Genomic DNA, 14736 nt, shown 5'->3' with positions numbered 1-14736 from the left:
AAACTCCATCTTTTTATATCCACAAAGAAAAAAGAAGCAGACTAAATTCAAAAAAATCTTTATGACATTTGACACAGATTACAGTAATAAAAATCAATAGTGTATGTCAAATATACATTTTTCCTCCTTTGGTAGCCGTAATCTTTTTGAGATTGACCTCCCACACAATAAACATGGATATTGGTTTTCTTTGTGCAATATCCACACAAACAGGCCTTCTCCTTCCCTGGTCCTCCATCCAAAGGTTCAATGCTCTCTCAGTTGTATAACTTGGAATGGCTCTGTATCATGGTCCCAAAGACAGCTTAACTAGAAGGATGGATATGGGGAAAGTTTGAAGACCTTTTTTAGGAAAATCCAGAGAGAGTTTTCAGGCTTCCTCCCTGGCAAACAGTCAGCGAGCTGTAACCACGACAGCCACCAGCCAGTGACACCACACCTGGCTCTGCCTCTTATCTTCACTTCCACACTCAAGGTTGCATTTCTAAGACTGGGACTGACTTTGCCTCGGTTTCCTTTGGCTTTCCAAAGGGTGCATTCCAATTTCATCTTCCTCTCTCCTTTTGCTTTTTCTTTCTTTCTTTCTTTCTTTTTTTTGCGGTACGCGGGCCTCTCACTGTTGTGGCCTCTCCCATTGCGGAGCACAGGCTCCGGATGCGCAGGCTCAGCGGCCATGGCTCACGGGCCCAGCCACTCTGCGGCATGTGGGATCTTCCTGGACCGGGGGCGCGAACCCCTGTCCCCTGCATTGGCAGGCGGACTCTCAACCACTGCGCCACCAGGGAAGCCCTCTCCTTTTTTCTTTGTCTCCCTTTTTATCCCTTTTTCTTTCCAAATGCAGGCAAACCTAAGTATAAATCCAAGTTCTGTCTGTTAGTAGCAGGGTCTCCTCAAGTAAGAAACTAAACTTTTCCAGCAGGCAGTTTCCTCATCTATAACAGAGGAAAGAATAACTAACTTACAGGGTTGTTATGAAAATCAGATTAGTGATGTGTGAAAAGTTCTCCGCAGAATGCCTGAACCACAGAAGAATTTCAGCAAATGTCAGCTCCTCTGCCTTTATACTCTATGTTAATTGTAAAAATAATAGAAAATATATACAATCAAGCATTAATAATATGACCACAACAACGACTTTGAAAATTAGCCTTTTGACCACGTAGATTTGAAAATTATTACAAAGATGCTTTTAGAAATAATGTACTTTACATTATTCATTATAGTAATAGATATGCAAATATTATAAAGTGCCAATGGAGTAAACAAAAGATTAATGCCTTCCCTTCTTTAAAAGCTTTAATTAAAGAGTCCAAATGTAAATCTGTTAAGGCCTGCTTACTTTTATTAGAGATTGCTTTGGTTCCTAGGTTAACACAAAGATTTAAAAAATTCATGTGTACTACTGAAATGTAAAGAGTTTCCTTACTAAGAAATATTAAAGGCAAGGAATCTAGAAAAAATGAAATGAGAAAAACAAGAGTTCACCTTTTCTGTTTAGAGGGTAAAACAGATCAAATCCTTCATGTTCTACTTGACCTTCCCTCTAGCAAATACTTGCCCAGCAAGCCTAGAACAATGGAGCTGGAGGTGGGCATGCATTTCACAGACCTCACCTCAGGGGCTGGATAGTTATTCACCTCACTTTGTGCTCCTTGGGCTCAAACAGAAGGTAGAAGACTTGATTCATCCCAATGAAAGTTTCCAATCCAAATCTCCCCTGGAGAGTTAGGAGGACCTTAATGGATCTCTTGATTGGATCCCACAGCCAAGGAACCCTGGTTCCCTGAAAGCAAGTGTAAATAACCAACAGCACCCTGTGTAATGCCATCTGGAGCAAACCAGAAGCCAGAGGCAATTGCAGAATGACTTGAAAAATGATTGGCTGTTCTCTGAACACATCCCCTGACAGGAAAGGGAAACAAAGCAAAGGGCAAAGTGGGTCAATGATTTCTTTATAAGTTCTCTGGTTTACCTAACTACTAAGTGACGACATTTCTAAATTACAAATTCCTGAATGACTAACCAGGCATCTTTACATACAAAAATATACAGAAATATAAGGAAAAGGTGGCCCCTCCCCTTCCTCCCCCCCATCCTCTCCCTGGTGGCCCCAGTTTGCCACAGAGTCACTGACGCCAGGAGAGAGGAAGGGAGGAGCGGAGAGCGGGAGAGAGAGGTCTGTGTTTCCTGGCAGAGCTTTCAAAATGTTCATCCCCAGGAAGTAAGGGAAGGAGGGAGGAGGATATGCAGGTAGAGTGATTTAAAGTTGCTGATCAATCTCCAAAATATACAAGCAGTTCACGCAGCTCAATATCAAAAAAACCAAACAACCCAATCCAAAAGTAGACAGAAGATCTAAATAGACATTTCTCCAAAGAAGATATACAGATTGCCAACAAACACATGAAAGGATGCTCAACATTACTCATCATTAGAGAAATGCAAATCAAAACCACAATGAGGTATCACCTCACACCCATCAGAAAGGTCACCATCAAAAAAATCTACAAACAATAAATGCTGGAGAGGGTGTGGAGAAAAGGGAACCCTCTGGCACTGTTGGTAGGAATGTAAATTGATACAGCCACTATGGAGAACCGTATGGAGGTTCCTTAAAAAACTAAAAATAGAACTACCATACGACCCAGCAATCCCACTACTGGGCATATACCCTGAGAAAACCATAACTCAAAAAGAGTCACGTACCACTATGTTCATTGCAGCACTATTTACAATAGCCAGGACATGGAAGCAACTTAAGTGTCCAGTGACTGATGAATGGATAAAGATGTGGTACATATATACAATGGAGTATTACTCAGCCATTAAAAAAACGTATTGAGTTATTTGTAGTGAGGTGGATGGACCTAGATTCTGTCATACAGAGTGAAGTAAGTCAGAAAGAGAAAAACAAATACCGTACACTAACACATATATATGGAATCAAAAAAAAAAAAAAGGTTCTGAAGAACCTAGGGGCAGGAAAGGAATAAAGACACAGACCTACTGGAGAGTGAACTTGAGGACACAGGAGGGGGAAGGGTAAGCTGGGACGAAGTGAGAGAGTGGCATGGACATATATACACTACCAAATGTAAAATAGATAGCTCGTGGGAAGCAGCCACATAGCACAGGGAGATCAGCTGGGCACTTTGTGACCACCTAGAGGGGTGGGATAGGGAGGGTGGGAGGAAGACACAAGAGGGAGGGGTTATGGGGATATATGTATGCATAGAGCTGATTCACTTTGTTATAATGCAGGAACTAACACACCACTGTAAAGCAATTATACTCCAATAAAGACGTTTAAAAATAAATAAATAAAAAATAAAGTTGCTGATCAAAAATGCCCTTCACCGAAAAGCCTGAATATTCAGTTAACTTTTTTTAAGCTGCCTAAACCTCAGACAGATAACCATTTGCTATATCAGCACCTTTTAAAAATGCAAGGTCTCTGTAAACTGTAAGACTTGAGTTGCTCATACACCGTGTTTATTACTCAGAGCCAATGGTCTCCTAACACCTAATAGAGATCATCAGCCATCGGAGAACAATGATGGGCCATCATCTATGAAGGGCTCCTTGTGTTTCCTGTATTTTACATAACTTATCTCACAGAATCCTCACTCTTGGTGCTGAAACGTGATTAAACTATATTATATAAGGAAATCAAGCTCAGAAAGGAAGAGACACTTCCTAAATCACATCTCTTGGTAACAGATGGGGCTGGGATTTGAATCAGGTTCTGACTCCGGTTGTATGTTTGCTAAGGGAAGGGCTGAAAAAGACTAGAGCCCTGTGGGGGGTAGAGAACACAAAAGAAGTAGTGAGAAGAGCAACCTTGGTGGCTTCCCAATTTGCCTGTGGCATTTGGTGCACTCAGGGCGCCAGGAAGCATGCCTGGGCTTAGCCTGAGACCCAGACTCAGACCCAGACCGGAGGTGGTACCCACCACAGCCGTCAGCATTACAATCTGCTCAGTTCCAAGTGACAAATTCCTGATTTGGACACAACTACAAAACAGGTTTTTGTGTGCAGGCCTGGGAACCATCCCACAATTTAAAACCCGAACTCTTCATAAAGTGGTTCCCCTCACCTAGAGATTGTCATACTGAGTGAAGCAGGTCAGACAGGATACGATATCACTTACCTGTGGAATCTTAAAAAAAATGTTACAAATGAACTTATTTACAAAACAGAAATAGACTTACAGATGTAGAAAGCAATCTTACGGTTACCAGAGGAGAAAGGGAGGGAGGGATAAATTGGGAGATTGGGATTGACATATACACACCACTATATATAAAATAGATAGCTAATAAGGACCTACTGTATACCACAGGGGACTCCACCTCAATATTCTGTAATGGCCTATATGGGAAAAGAATCTTAAAAAGAGTGGAAATATGTATACGTATAACTGCTTCACTGTGCTGTATAGCAGAAAGTAATACAACATTGTAAATAAACTATACTCCAATAAAAAAATAAATAAAAAATAAAGTGTGTCCCCTCTGCGTGTGATGATGGTAAAGCAGAAAACATATGCCATGTCCCTAGAACAGGAAGTCAGCCTCAACTCCTCAACTTTCTGAAAAGGAGGCTTAGAGTAAATTTTCTCTTCCCTACTTTTGGGGATAAGTTTACAAACACCCAGAAGATGTCAAGAGCCATCTCAAATCCTACACAAATTACATGTATTCATTCTTACAGCTTTTTTTGTAGAATAATGTAAAGTCTCAAGACAAATTGGAATGGGTGACTAAATCATTCTGTGGACAAAATCCTCTTGAGGGTGATAATAACAAGCAGAGGGGGAGGAATTCATGGAACAAGCAAGCAACATCTGCTTTTGTCTAACCATGCTTCTCGCTAGCAGCACTTGCTTATTAAGTAAGTATATGAGCCAACCCCATACAGAACTATAGATCACTGCTCACGACAACACACAGTTATAACATTAGGTTCCACTAGGAACTAACACACATTGTACTGGCTTTTATACATAATTAATCTACAAAGAAAAATGTTAACTGCTAAGTGCAACTAAGAGCAATTTCATTAGTACTTGGAAATTGGGGGCTTCCCTGGTGGTGAGGTGGTTAAGAATCGGCCTGCCAATGCAGGGAACACGGGTTCGAGCCCTGGTCCGGGAAGATCCCACATGCCACGAAGCAACTAAGCCCTTGTGCCACAACTACTGAGCCCGTGTGCCACAACTACTGAAGCCTGTGCGGCTAGAGCCCATGCTCTGCAATAAGAGAAGCCACCGCAATGAGAAGTCCACGCACTGCAACGAACAGTAGCCCATGCTCACCACAACCAGACAAAGCTCGTGCTCAGCAACAAAGACCCAACGCAGCCAAAAATAATTAATTAACAAAAAACTTCTAGCTAATGGAGACTTAAAAATGTAAGCATTAAAATAAAACCAAAAACAAACCCCAAAACCCATATGCTACTAAAAGGCAAGGAAGGAAGGCAAATAAACAGAACATAGAGCCAATAGAAAAAAATAGAAAGCACTTAATAAGATAGTAAATTTAAACCCAAGTCACATGTACATTGACTAAATAATCCAATTAGAAGGTGAAGATTTTCAAACTGGATTAAGAAAAAAATTCAACCATCTACTACTTATAAAAGACATCTAATATAAGGATACAGGGGCTTCCCTGGTGGTCCAGTGGTTAATACTCTGTGCTTCCAATGCAGGGGGGCTGGGTTCAATCCCTGGTTGGGGAACTAAGATCCCACATGCCCTGCAGCACAGCCAAAACTGAATTTAAAAAAAATATGTGTATATATATATATGTATATATACATATATATATATATATACACACACACACACACATATATAGACAGATAGATAGATAGATGGATACAGAAAGGTTGAGAGTAAAAGTATGAAAAAGATAACCATAAAAACATTAGCCAGGCTTCCCTGGTGGCTCAGTGGTTAAGAATCTGCCTGCCAATGCAGGGGACACAGGTTCGAGCCCTGGTCTGGGAAGATCCCACATGCCGCGGAGCAACTAAGCCCGTGAGCCACAACTACTGAGCCTGCGCGTCTGGAGCCTGTGCTCCACAACGGGAGAGGCTGTGACAGTGAGAGGTCCGCGCACCGAGTGGCCTCCGCTCTCTGCAACTGGAGAAAGCCCTCGCACAGAAACAAAGACCCAACACAGCCAAAAATAAATAAATAAATTTATTAAAAAAAAAAAAAATTAGCCAAATAAATCTGCTGCAACTATAATGATGAAGCAAAGAGCAATTCTGGAGATACAAACATTTCATGATAAAATGTTCAATTCACCAGAAATATATTACAATTATAAATATATATATATATTCCTAATGATACAGCCTTAAAACATATAATACAAAAATTGGAAGTACTACAAGGACAAATAGTCAAAACCACAATTATGGTGGAAGAATTGAACACAAGCAGCAAAGTTAACCACTGAACATAAATAAAGCATTTATCCAGCAACTGCAAGGCACATTATTCTTCTCAAGCACAACATGTAACATTTACAAAAATTGACCATCAACAGGGAATAAAACAAATCTTACTAAATTTCAAAGCACTGAAATCATATAAATATGGTTATGGTTTCTAACTGCAGTAAAATAAATACCAAAATGTTTGAAAATTAAGAACTGTATATCTAAATAACTCAAGATAACATGGAAAAAAAGATCAGAATGGAAAAAAAACTATTTTGAGTGAAATAACCACCAAAACACTATATAACAAAACTTAGCTGTGAAGTGCAGGTAAAGCCATGCTTAGAGGGAAAAATTATCTAGAATAAATATACTAGAAAATAAGGCTGAATATCAATGAACTAATATCATTTTCAAAAGCTAGAAAAATAACAATGTATACTCAAGGAAAACAGAAAGAAGGAAATAATAAATGGTAGATATTAATGAAGTAGAAAATAAATGTGAACAGAAAAGGTCAACAGGCCTAGAAGCTGATTCTTTACAAAACTGATAAATTCCTAGAAAGATCGATTAAGAAAGAGAAGGCACAAATAACCAATGTCAGGAATAAAAAAGGGGGCTATCACTGTACATCCTACAGACATTAAAAATATGAGAATATCATTAATAAATTTATGCCAATATATTTGAAGATCTAGGATGAAAAAGATAAATCCTAGAAATAAACAACTTATAAAACTGACAGTAAAAGAAAAATTTTAAACATTTGAATAGCTGTCATACCATTCAACAAACCCACAAAGAACAATTCAAGGCCAGATAACTTCACCTGTGAGTTTTGCCAATGTGTCAAGGTGAAACAATACTGCTATCACACAAAGTCTTCCAGAAAACAGAACAAAGAGTGAGCACTCCACAACTTATTTTTAAGGCTAGTATAATCTTGATACCAAAATTTGACAAGGATATTGTGAAAAACAAAAATTATAGGAAAATTCTACTAATTTATCAGGGTGCAAAAATCCTAAATAAAAGATTAGCAAGTGATATTAAATAAACACATAAAAAAACCAATAACATGTCACAGCCAAGTTGGATTATTTTATATATACAAGTTTGATTTAACATCTGAAAATCAGTTAATATGTCACCACACTAACAGAATAAAAGAGAAAAAATCGTATGATTACTTTAATAGATATAGAAAAGCATTTGAAAAAATTCAGGAGCCATATATAATTAAAAACTTTTATCAAACTAGGGATAAGAATTCCCTTTAAATGAAAAAAAATTATCTACATGGTGCAGCCATTGTGGAGAACAGTATGGAGATTCCTTAAAAAACTAAAAATAGAGTTACCATATGATCCAGTGGACCATATGGTCCACTCCTGGGCATATATCTGGAGAAAACTATAATTTGAAAAGATACATGCACCTCAATGTTCATTGCAGCACTATTTACAATAGCCAAGACATGGGAGCAACCTAAATGTCCATCAACAGATGAATGAATGAAGAAGATGTGGTACATATATACAATGGAGTATTACTCAGCTACAAAAAGAATGAAATAATACTATTCGCAGCAACATGGATGGACCTAGAGATTATCATACCAAGTTAAATAAGTCAGAGAAAGACAAATATCATATGATATCACTTACATGTGGAATCCAAAAAAATGACACAAATGAACTTATTTACAAAACTGAAATAGACTCACAAAAATAGACTCACAATAGAAAACAAACTTATGGCTACCAAAGGGGAAGGGAGGGCAGGGATAACTTAGGAGTTTGGAGTTAACATATAAACACTACTAAATATAAAATAGATAACTAACAAGGACCTACTGTATAGTACAGGGAACTATACTCAATATCCTGTAATAATCTATAAGGGAAAAGAATATATATATATATATATCTGAATCACTTTGCTGTACACCTGAAACTAACACAACATTGTAAACCAACTATACTTCAATTAAAAAAAAAATCTACAAAAATCACCATAGTTGATGAACAAATGATAAATGTTGAAAGTCTTTCGAGACCTCAAAAGTGAAAAGGATACGTACAATCAGCACTTCTATTCAACACTGTACAATCTGCCTGTGCAAAATGACAAAGAAAAAAATTTTTAAGCATAAAGATTAGAAAAAAACAAATTTCTCAGATGATATGATTGTGTATGTAAAAAATACATAAGAATCTACAGATAAATTACTAGAATTCATTTCATAAGTTAGCTAGGCTCTGGATACAAAGTCAATTTTTAAACAATTATATTTCTATCGGTTAGCAAAAAAAGAATTAGAAAATAAAAATTTAAAAAGGAAACAATACACAGCAGAGTAAAAAAAATATCTAGGAATAAATCTAATACAAGATGTGAAAGACGTTTACAGACAAAACTATGAAACATCATTGAAAGAAATTTTGAAAGCTCTAAATAAATAGAGGCATATACCATGTTCATGGACCAGAAGATTCAATATTATAAAGATATTAATTTTGCCCAAATTTATTAATAAACGCAATGTGATCTCAATCAAAATCCCAACAGTTTAAGTCTTTGTTGTTGCTGTCGTTTTGTTTTGGTGGAACTTAATAAGCTGATTCTAAAATGTTGCATAAATGACAAGAAACTCTTAAAGAACAAAATAAGAGGACTTGATCTAATGAATATAAACTCCTATTATAAAACTACAGTGTGGTATTGGTGCAAAAATATTCTCATAGACAAAAGGAATAGACTAGAGAGCCCAAACACATATTGGGACACTTGAATTATGAACAAGGTAGCCCCAGAGGGCAGTGGGAACAGAATGGACTTACCAGTAAATTATGCTGGGATAACTGGATGTCCATACGTTATTTTAATTTAAAACTTTAACCCCATCTCACACAATATGCAAAAATTAATTCCCAGTGAATTGTAAATATAAATTTGGGGGTTAAAACTGAGAAGTTCCTAGAAAAAAATATAGAAGACTATGTTTATAACCTCAGAGTAGGAAAAGACTTATTGAACAGAACACAATGAAACACTAACTGTAAAGGAAAACGGAATCTGTAAAGGACTTGGTTATTAAAATTAAGAACCTCTTTTCATCCTTAAGAGAGTGAATAGGCAAGCAACAGAATGAAGATTGTGCCACACGTACGACCAACAGTGAGCTCATATCCAGAATATATTTTAAAATACCTACAAATCAGTAAGAAAAAGACACACAACCCAATGACAAAGGGGACAAGAGGCTTGAACAACCATGTCACAAAATATTGCAAGCGGCCAATAAACATGAAAAAGTGCTCAACCTCATCAGTAAGGGAAAAGCAAATTAACTCCACAATGTGATATTGCTGCAAAACCACCAGAAAGGCTAAAGTTACAAAGACTGACAATGTTGGCAAGGATAAGGAGCAAGGGAAATTCCCATATGCTGTGGGTGGGAGTATGTTGGTACAACTACTTTGGAAACCAGTTTGGTATTATCTACTACAGTTGATAATACACATAAATGAGCTAGCAATTCCTCTCCTGGGTACAGACCAAACAGAAATGCCTGCCCACAGGCACCAAGACACACAAACAAGAATGATGACGGCCACCTTATCCATAGACCCCAAATGGACCATCCAAGGTCCTCCAACAGAACAGTGGATAAATGCGGATAAATGATTGTGCTATACTCATATAATAGTTTTCCGCACAGCATAGGGAAATGAAAAAACTACAGCCACAAGCAACAACATTCATAAATATCACAAAGCAAAGAATCCAGACACATGTGAATACATACTCCATTATTCCATTCATTCCTTGCTCAACAAGACAGGCGAAACCAAAATATTGTGTTTAGAGATAGGCGCTTTGTCGGAAAAACTGTAAAGAAAAGTGAGGAAATGTTTACCAAAAAACATCAGGACAGGTTTTCTGTTTTTTACCTTTGGGCGAGGGTGAGTAGTGATTGGGAGAGGATCACAAAAGGGGATTCTAGGGCACTGGCGGTGTTCCAATTTTTATCCTCGTGTTGGTTACAAGGTGTTGGTTACAAGGTGTTACCTGTGATAAGTCACTGCACTCTGCATCTCTATTATGTACACTTTTTTGGATGTGTATGAAATCTCAGTTAAAGGGGGTTAATAAATAAATCAAATGCATCTACAATTAAAAAAAAACTTCATCGTGTCAATACCCATGTATATTGCCTGGAATCAAAAAGAGAATAGCTTGAAAAGCGGCGGTGGGGGGGCAAGTATCCTCATTGGGGCCCATTATTTTTTACAGCTTTTGTGCTAACATCTTACCAAGCACTGTGAACCACTGAGCACTCCTGACCAGTTCACAATGAGTGGGTTTCCCACTCATCCGTAATCCATTCGATGAGTGGACGATGGTGCCCTGGTCCAGATAATGCACATTATATAAAGTCCTGAGATCTTCCAGAAGATCTCCAATAACGGATACCCAACACTTGCTCTTCCCTCCTCTCCTCACAGGCCAATCTTTTCCTTTCTTCAGTTCTCAGCTCCAGGGTCACTTCTACAGGGAATCCTTCCTTTCACCTACCCCTACCCAGAATGGGGTAACGTCTCCTTTTGACGTTAGTGCTGGTCATTCTCAGTTTGTCCCCACCTCCCAGATCCACCCCTGGGAGGCTGATCCCTAGGCACTAGATCACCAGGACAGTCCATCCAGCCAGCTTCTACTGGGTTCCACAGAGGAGAGGCAACGGCAGTAGCTGGGAGGTGAGGAGAAGAGAGAAGTCGGACATGTCCTCCCCACCCTCTTTTGCTGTGGTCTGTGTTCCTAGGGGTGGCCGCTTCTCTGGAGGCCCAAACTCTTGCAGCAGCATCATTCCTGCCACCTAGAACAGCTCTCCACTGCTGTGCCTTTCACTGGTCCTGGGAAACCTGCCTTCATCTAAGTTGTCTTTTCACTAAATTCTCTTCACTTGAACTAGGTTGGATTCTGTTTTCTGCCGGGACCCTGCGGAATGGAGATTTTATATTAATTTATAGGATAAATTTATCAGCATCTGTCTTCTCCTGCTAGGCTGTGAGCTTCATGACACTGGCACTTTAGAAGTTACCAACCAATATTTTAAATGATATAGTGAGTTAATGAATGCATGAATGAGCCCACATTAGAATTAGAGTATACTGTACATTGTACAAGGATTTCTAAAATGCCCCTCATACATTTGATGTGGCACCAAACAATCTGAGCAAACATTTTTCCTATGTTGGTTGAAAATAGCCTTTGTTGGCAGGAATATTTTTACTCATTTCAATGATTTCAATTATTCTAGCGATAAGTGCGATAGCTATGATTTCTCAATTAAGAAGCTAAGTTTATCTGAAATGAGTCATCGATGATGAGATTCCAAGTGGACTGCAGTTAATTACAGCTCTAAGAGTCAGTAGGAATGTAATAAAAAAGTTAACTAGAAAAAGAAGGCTCTGCATATCTTATTTTTTAAAACCTATTGCAAATGACTCTAGAAAACAAATACTTGGTAGTTGACGGTGTGGGAAGGGTTATCTCCAGGCAGGAAATGTTCTTGTTAATACAATAAAGTATCTACTCTACATTGTTGCTTTAGACTTAAAGGACAATCTGGGCCTTATACCAATATTAGATATGCAAGTTTCATATTAATGTACATAGTTAGACAACCTCTACAAAATGAACTGGAAAATACTGGTTCTAGGCCACTAATCAGAATTTCTGGAACACAATCTGGAGCTCTGCAGATTCCCTTCTTTTATGGTAGAAAAAAGTGCAGAAAAATCAGATTATCTAGAGGTGACCTGATGTGCAAGCAAACTAGTAGATGCTCTACAGTGTGACACTTGAATTTCACTCTTGAGAAAACTAGTTCATAAATTAGAATCACAACTAAATACACACTATATCAAGAAGTTTGAGTTCATAGCAGGGCATTTTGAAAGCAACAATTTACCTAGCATGCAAGCTCCTGGTGAGGGATATATTCTGAACTCTGCAGACGTCAAGGTTCATCTCTTTTCTACAATATCTTTCCTGGTTAAACCTCTCCTGTTTCTTCTGCTAACTTTTTCGTTCTAAAAAGCATCCCAGTTCTGTTCATTCTAACCAAGAGGGAGAGAAGAAGGTCCAATTTCTCTAGTATGGTATGAGTTCAAGATTATCTGTCATCTCCCACCATGCAAACTAGTTACTTAATAAAAGAAGACCTTTCTAATATGGCACTACTTGGGACAGGCATCTGATTTTATCATGTGGAATGATATGGCATGGTTTTAGTAATAGTTACAATATTAACAATACCTTGTGAGGGGGTTTGGGGAAGAGACTGAGTTAAAATGATTAAAATGCAGTTATACTTCTGATTCTTTTTATAACCAGACAACTTGCTTTGTTATGCCTAATTAGATACAACAACAACGACAAAATTCCTTTTCCTTCCTTTTTCCTTCTCTCTTCAGGCGTAACTAACATAGGAAATGACCACACCAGCTCCTTACTGATTGCTTCCCTGGAAACAAAAGAGCATTTTCTACCTGATCCTGCCATTACCAAAAGAGAATCAAGTAAAAATTAACCGCCCTTCCCCTCTCTTGTCCATATAGAAAGCAATATTTTTTAAAAGGCGGAGAGGGGAAGTACCGCATTCAATTCCTAAGGACTGATGCTCTCCCCCTCCCCAGACTCCCTCATCTCCATTATCATAAACATCACCCACTTATGGGGCGCCCGGTACACGAAGGGCCCCATCGCCTGACAGGGTGAGAAAAGAAGCATCTCTTTCAGTCTGAAAATTACGACTCCTGATGCTTTCCACGCAGCAAAGCGGGGCGGGTCGCCCAGCCCCAAGGGACAGGGCGGCGTCTCTCGGGTGCCCGCAGCCCAGGGCGGCGGGCGGCGGGCGGCGCCGCAGCTCCCGGCCCCCCTCCCGCAGGGACCGGCCGCGGATCCTTACCTGCCAGTCCGCCGCCGCCGCCTCCATCGCCCGCATGCCCCTTCCTCCGCTGCAGGATGAAGTAGGGGTTGGCCCTCTCCGTGATCCACAGCGCGTTGGCCAGCAGCACCTCTTCGGGGTTCACCCACATGTTCCCGGGCGCCGCGGGCGCACGCACAATGGGGCGGCAGGTCGGGTCCCGCGCGCACCGCCGCGCACTCCCGGGCACACGCGCGCCCGCCCGTCCGCTCGCCAGCCCGCCAGCTAGGTGCGGCGGCGGAGAGCGACTTCACCAGGGGGCGGCCCGCGGCGCCCGGGTCACAACAAAGCCCCCGCGGGCGGCCGGGGAGGATGGCGAGGACGCGGGCACCGCGAGCAGCATCCTCTCCCTGGCGCCGCCGCCTTCCGCGAGCCCGCGGCCGCAGACGCCCAGGCTCTTCGCTCCGCAGCCCGGCCGGGGCCCACGGCGGCGGGAGGAGGAGAAGGAAGGGGAGCGGGAGAAGGAGGAAGTGGTGTGGCTCAGTCCCGGGATCCGGCTCGGCGCCCGGCCGGGCTGCGGGCGCCGCCAGCTGATTCGGCCCCGCGGGTCGGGCAGAGCTGGGCTGGGACGCGGCTGCTCCCACAGCGCCAACCCAGGGTCCGGGCCGCCTCCGTCTCTAGCAGCTCAGAGCCCTCGAGGTCACCGCGCGTTAACACTTCGCGTCGGGGCCGCTCGCACCCTCGGCGAAGCCCAGCTCCCAGCTGGAAGGACGATCCGGACACTGCGAATGAATGACGACAGCGCGGCTCACTAGGAGCGAGCCCGAGTGACACCAGCTTCCGCGGACGCGAATCCTCCCCGGGCCCTGCGCGCCGAGCCGGGCCGCAGCGGCTGGCTTTGGGGGAACCTACTGGGGACCGGGTGGCGAGCACTCGGCCCCACGCCCATCCCAGCAGGGAGGACCTCGGTGGGTGGGTGTGAGTGTGTGTCTGCGCGCGCGCGCGCGCGCTCTGTGTGTATTTATGGTTGACGCTCGGTAGGCTAGCGCCACCCCTCTTCCCAAGAAATGTGTTTCAAGGTTCCAGACTTGGAGCTAGAGACCCGGGTCGGAAGTGGACGCAGCCAATGGTTGTCGATGTTTTTGTTTCCTGCATCCCTAGGGCAAGTCATGCGCCAAACGTGTCACCGCCTGTAACCCCGCCCCCTCTGCATTCCATGGTAATTAAAATGGCCCAGCTAAGTGCATTACATCACTTCTTTCCTTGACCTGTAGGGCATGAGCAATAGCGAAGTTGGAAGCAGCCCAAAAGCTTAGAGCAACTAATTCATACCACAGCTGTCC

The 14736-nt window shown here is 41.4% G+C and overlaps 1 protein-coding gene across 2 annotated transcripts in view; it reads right to left on the bottom strand.

Annotated features, from left to right (window-relative positions):
* Nucleotides 1-13565, bottom strand: part of TBC1D9 (TBC1 domain family member 9) — a gene marked incomplete at its 5' end in the record, with an annotated part of 101143 nt that extends 87578 nt beyond the window's left edge. For both annotated transcript variants that reach the window (XM_079714885.1, XM_079714886.1), the window contains one exon: nt 13436-13565. In XM_079714885.1, coding sequence (XP_079571011.1) covers nt 13436-13565 — 130 coding nt within the window. The remainder of the gene's footprint in view (nt 1-13435) is intronic.
* Nucleotides 13566-14736: the final 1171 nt, after the last annotated feature.

The sequence above is a fragment of the Hyperoodon ampullatus genome (assembly GCF_949752795.1).
Source record: "Hyperoodon ampullatus genome assembly, chromosome: 1".
NCBI lineage: Eukaryota > Metazoa > Chordata > Mammalia > Artiodactyla > Ziphiidae > Hyperoodon > Hyperoodon ampullatus.
Note: the sequence above shows the minus strand (reverse complement) of the source record. Positions and strands in the feature narration are given on the sequence as shown.